At 34.9% G+C, this 6,000-nt stretch overlaps 1 protein-coding gene across 1 annotated transcript in view; it reads right to left on the bottom strand.

Annotated features, from left to right (window-relative positions):
* Positions 1-1,030: 1,030 nt before the first annotated feature.
* LOC129241814 (probable serine/threonine-protein kinase dyrk1) overlaps positions 1,031-6,000 on the bottom strand; it is a 109,666-nt gene continuing 104,696 nt past the window's right edge. The window contains 4 exon segments of the mRNA XM_054878331.1: positions 1,031-1,895; positions 1,898-1,944; positions 1,946-2,236; positions 3,185-3,307. Of these exon segments, the coding sequence (XP_054734306.1) occupies positions 1,334-1,895; positions 1,898-1,944; positions 1,946-2,236; positions 3,185-3,307 (1,023 nt within the window). The 3' untranslated portion in view covers positions 1,031-1,333.

The raw sequence follows: 6,000 nt of genomic DNA, 5'->3' as shown, positions 1-6,000 counted from the left end.
CGCAGATAATGGTTTGGTCCGCTGTAACCGCAGACGGGCGCTCTCCAATCGTTTTCATCGAGCCTGGCGTCAAGGTAAATGCGAATTATTATCTGGAAAGTCTTCTGGAGGTTGCTTTGAAGCTGTGGGCAGACAAACATTTCGGTGGCAGACTATGGACGTTTCAACATGACTCGGCACCGTCTCACAAATCTCGAGTAAACCAAGAATGGCTAAAAAACAACGTTCCAAACTTCATAACGTCCACACGATGACTCTCAAATTCACCAGACGCGATTTCTACGGATTATTCTCTTTGGGCCATTTTGGAGAGCAAGGTCCGAATTAAAAGATTCACCAGTTTTGAGGCGCTGAAAAAAGCCATTGTCCGCGAGTGAGCCAAAATACCAGCAAGTCATATTCGGGCAGCTTGCGATTCATTTCTGCACCATCTCAAGGCCATAGACAAGACAAAGGTTGGTCATATCAAACAAAAGTAAATTGTTTCTTAATTTTGTATTATATTCACACATTTTTTACTTTGAATTGAATAAAAGTAAATTTTCAAACTAAATTTATGGACTTTTTATTTAGTTATTAGTTACACTTCGAGTTCCGGACCCTCTAAGACTTATCAAGCAACAAAAAAATAAACGTTGGGATGTAACTCTAACTCTTATCGGTGAAATAAAAAATGCTTTTCATCCAACAACCAACGTTTTTGCTATAAAACTTACAACTGCCAACTGTCTTTGCTTTTGTTAAATCGATTGCAGTAGAGACAAATTTAAAATCAGTACAATGTTTAAATATTCTATGTATATTTTTAGAAAACTTTCAAAGAAAATATTTAGTTACACTATCACTCCAATAAAAACACAAAAACAGTTTTAGTAAAAACTCATTTAATCTTTTCTGCATCGCATCATATAACATGAGTTCCAAATTAATTAAATATTGGGTACAAAAACAATTACATAACATTTACAACTTATTTCTAACAAATCGAGTTTAGAAACATAAAATACAAATTAAAATATTACACAAATAAAAAACAAGTATAAAAAATATATATAAAAATTAAAGAAACCAACAAAATAAAACCAAAAAAGTAAAAATATTGTGGGAGAATTAACCCAAAATAATAACTTATCGGCTTTTCTATTCCAAGCAAATACATACTCGTACATACGTACAAAGCCGATTATGGGATACGAGTATTGGGGCAAGGGCTTCAACATTAGTGACACTTAAACGTAAATCGTTAACAACGCTTTCATCATCGCTAGCACAAACGCCATCGTTAGCAAGATCATCAAGTTCATCACTCACTGAAATTAACGATGAGCTGCATCTATTCGATGGCCTCGATTATTTCATATTCTTCATCCAATGAATGGTCATAGTCGATGTTGTATTTGTTTTTGATCTTACTCTTGTAGTCTTTAAGTTCATCGTTATCCAGATTATTGGCATTGGTTGCTGCACTTTTATTTTTATTATGCTTGCCCTGCAAATTATTGTTGTGGCGGCTATTGCTACTACTGTGATTACTATTATTTCGACTATTCAAATTGCGACCACTTTGATTTAATACATTGTAGCCGATATTATTCTTATTCTTATTGTTATTGCTATTGCTTTTATATTGATAGTTGTTGTTATTGTTGTTGTTGTCACTGTTACTATTTCCATTATTTTGTGAGTATTTGATGTTGCCTCTAAAACTACTTTTTGGTAAATTATGAGTGGTCAGCAATGCATTTTGCAGTGGCTGTGGCTGTGGTTGTTTACTAAGCTGCATGTGTGGTTGTATCTGCATTCGTGTTCGTGCATATTCTGGTATGGTTAGCTCACTCAAACCATTAATTTCGCGCGCATCATAATAGTCATCCTCCATTTGAAATTCTTTTGGTCTTCTTTGATTTTGTTGTTGTTGTGAATAATGCAGCTGTTGCTGTGGCTGTTGCTGTCGCTGCCGTAGCTGTTGTTTTCGTTGTTGCTGTGTTTGATAATTTTGCTTTTGCTGGCCCAATAAACTGGATTGATTTATATTAATGGCCTTATATCAGAGGTTCTGCTCCGGATTTGGTTCGGTGGTTCGGTATAATTCGTCGTTGTTTTTATACAATTCTTCAGCCACTGGACAATTGACATTCGTCCACCAATCACAAACACGCACCGCTTGGTTGAAAACGGTACCATTGGGACAAATAAATGAGTATTGATGACCCGAATGCAGACACCAATGCCAAACCTAAACGAAGGGGAAAGGGGAAATGCAGTATTAGTAAAGTCCACAAAATAATTCTGCAGATAATATGCACATAAGTACATATACGCCTAGGTAGTTAGAATAATTTAAATATTATGTTATGGCTATAGAAAGGGATGATATGACGTTACGCTTTCAGAGTCTCCTAGAAAGAGGAATTGCACTTAGATGTAGCCGATGAATGGTTTTGGCAGGTCTAAGGCGCCTCTAGCTTTCTTAAGGTACGCTTTGTTATTGCCGTTGAGAAATTTACAATAATGTTTACCAAAAACCGATGTTTTCAGCAATAGCCTCCAATGTACTTGTACAAGCGAGGTGCACAAATTTACTCAAATATTTAAAAATTTCTAAAATAATAGTAATTAACTCACCGACATACCCCCGACTTCTAAGTTAAAGGGTTTTCAGTGTTTAATATTACGCTATGAAGAGTAACAGTGCACTTTTTTTGCCATTTCTTTACGATACATAGATATAATTCTTATCTCAAATAAATAGAAATTTATAAATAAAACGGTCACACTACTTCAGGTTTTACAAGGAAAAGCAAAGGGGAAATTGATGGGATGTAACTTACAACGGTACCAACACTAACATTAAAAAAATGTTGCCATCAACAAATTTTTTTTGACGTCAGTTTTGTTTATTTTGGACTTCACCTTGTATATGGTACAACAGGCGTTGCTGTAGATTCTACAAATGATGAAATACTTATTTTCTTAATACTAAAACCATTTAATTGGCGCTGGCTACTGAGATATTCAGCTAAAATGGTGGAATACGTTTTTTGCGTTTATGTGAATTCATCCATTTCTGTTTACAATTGCGCATTTAACAGCTCGCCAACATAGCTTGCATATTGTGATGTACGTAAATGTTCTGAACACCAATCGGAGCAAATTTTGTGTTCTATAATTTTTGGTCATTTACCTGACAGCGTGTCTCCGTATCAGCATAATAGCCAGGAAGTCGGTTTCGGCATTTGAATGAAAGTCCCTTTGGCACCGATTCGTAGGCAGGATAATCCACGCCTGCTGTATAACCATCAACTTGCTGTGCAAACAAATAAAAACATAAAAATTCTTATGAGAAAAATCACACATTTTCAAGCTGCAAATCAATTTGTGTCACATGCTTGGTATACATTTTGTTGTGTGTGTCAAATGTTAATTTTTTATATACATATTAATAAAAGGTACCTATGCATACACGTACATACATAATACATTATGTAAAATTACTCAACATCCATAAAAACGACCTTCAACTTTCAAATTTTTTACTTTAATATATGTATGTATACATATAAGCTCAAGCGTATGAATTTTTTGAAATATCCACTCATTCGTCATGTGTACATTAGGGTGGAACAGTAGTATATGTATGAAATTTTTTTAATCTTTTTTATGAAATGACTTAGTAATGAAATGCTGCATTTGTGAGAGCTAATAGAAATCACAAAATGTTTTTCTTAGGATAACATTTTGAGATCAATAATCAAATTCGGGAAAATAAACGAAGTTTTAACAACTAATAATGCACTTCATATAGCAAATGCTGTAAAACATTCATTTGTAATTGTTTTAATTGCAATACTAAAGAAAACAAATATTGATTTAAATAAAAAATAATAAAAGTCGAAAAAACGTATCACCACTTAGTAATCATCGGTGTTTATAATCAATTAGTATTCCTCGTTATCTCTGCGTGCAAGTAAATACGACACTTTTTTCTCGAAGCAAGAACCGTTTTTAGTCGATGTTCTTTTCGAATTCGGTACTTAGTACCTATACTTTTTTGCAGTGTTTGTTATAGAGAAACACTATAACTATCACTCATCATAAAATCATTCCATCATGTCGAAGTAGGCCATGTAAATTTCAATCCATAATATTGATGAAGTTGATCGCTACCTGAATTGTGGAATTCCCAATTTGTAAACCCTTTAAAGGAGTGGAAAAAATACAACTTTCTTTTACGGCCCTTATAAAATTCAACGTGTGAATTTAGTTGCTTGCCGTAGCCGAATGGGTTGGTGCATGACTACCATTCGGAATTTACAGAGAGAACGTAGGTTCGAATCTCGGTGAAACATCAAATGAAGAAAAACATTTTTCTAATAGCAGTCGCCCCTCGGCAGGCAATGGCAAACCTACAAGTGTATTTCTGCCATAAAAAAGCTCCTCATAAAAATATCTGCCGTTCGGAGTCGGCTTGTAACTGTAGGTCCCTCCATTTGTGGAACAACATCAAGGCGCACGCCACAAAGTATTCACCAACATACTCGTCGACAAAATGAATCAGATGCCAGAGGATATTATAGGTGAGTATCAATGCGGGTTTAGATCCAATAGATCAACACCCTGATGTGACTATTTTTTCTAGAAGCGTTAAGCGCTCCAGAAGGGTATATTGACGATTTACTATCATTACAAGAAACCCATACGTTAAATCTAATTAACAAACAAATCTAGTGCATAAAAAAGTCAATATCGACTAAATATGTTACATGGTTAGATCGTTACAGTAACTTGAAAGTCGGGTCCTTCGTATTTCAAAAAGTCGAAACCTTCAAGTACCTACGAATAAACTTAATTATTACAGTGGATCCACTTAACTGCATAAACGACAGACCGCAAATAGAAGCTATTAGGCACACCTCAAACTGCTGAAAAAAACTCTTGTCAAGCGGTGTAAGTTCCAGATCTATAGGGTCTTATACTAATATAAAGAACTAAACAACGCTTGGAGCGTAAAATTGTGAGAGGAGTTTTGATCCTGCACTAGAACCTCATGGGCCTTATAAAATAAAACATAATAATGAGATCGAAGAACTTATGAATGAACAAAACATAGTGCGCTTCGTGAAGGCGCAACATTTTCGCTGGCTAGGACACTCACTTCGAATGAATGACAACAGAATTGCAAAGACGACTTTGAACTCTCGCGTTTTGAGCAGCAGAAAGCGCGGACGGCCACGAAAAAGGTAGGGAAGATGATATAGAAGACGACAAGCGCAGTATGAAGCAAAAAGAAGCCAAACAATTAAACGAGCGCAATAGTAAAGGAAGCATTGAATCACCCCGAGATGTACCATATGTGATGATGATGATTCAGTTATCGGCGCATCCTCGAAAGACTTTTATCAAAAGCAGGAAATACTATATGATTATAGAGAAAGAAAGCGCTTATCAGGTAAATATTTAGAGACATTTCTTTTTGTACCTCAATTAGTATTATGCTAAATGTAAAATTGCTAATTAATATACGGATATATTTCACTTCAATAATAAAAATTGAAAAAAAAAAATTGCCTGATTTTTATATATTAATTAAAATTTGTTTTTTGATACTTAAATATAAACGATGCTTGTTACCAACATTTATTCAGTACATGAACAAGTACAGGAAGCCACAAATAGGAGGATGAGCTCCAATTATAGGTATATATATTTAGTACATGATACTTTGTTCCGACACCAGAAGTAACTATCGATAAATATCGATACCAAGGCTTTGAAATCAGCTTAAACGCTAGCAACAACCAAAGATGAACATACGATGAGGCAAGTAATATTTTGTACCCTTATTTGTGGTATAGAAACCCAATTTTCTGGAGGTCTGCCAAAAGTGAGTTTAAAAACAGCTCACTCCACCATAATACACATGCATGTGTGCATTTGTTTACTCACAACATTGTGCAATCACAACAGAGAACCCTTTTGAAGTGATGGATTTGTTGTAGA

Source organism: Anastrepha obliqua, chromosome 3, assembly GCF_027943255.1.
Source record: "Anastrepha obliqua isolate idAnaObli1 chromosome 3, idAnaObli1_1.0, whole genome shotgun sequence".
NCBI lineage: Eukaryota > Metazoa > Arthropoda > Insecta > Diptera > Tephritidae > Anastrepha > Anastrepha obliqua.
This window is presented reverse-complemented; position numbering and strand designations above follow the sequence as displayed.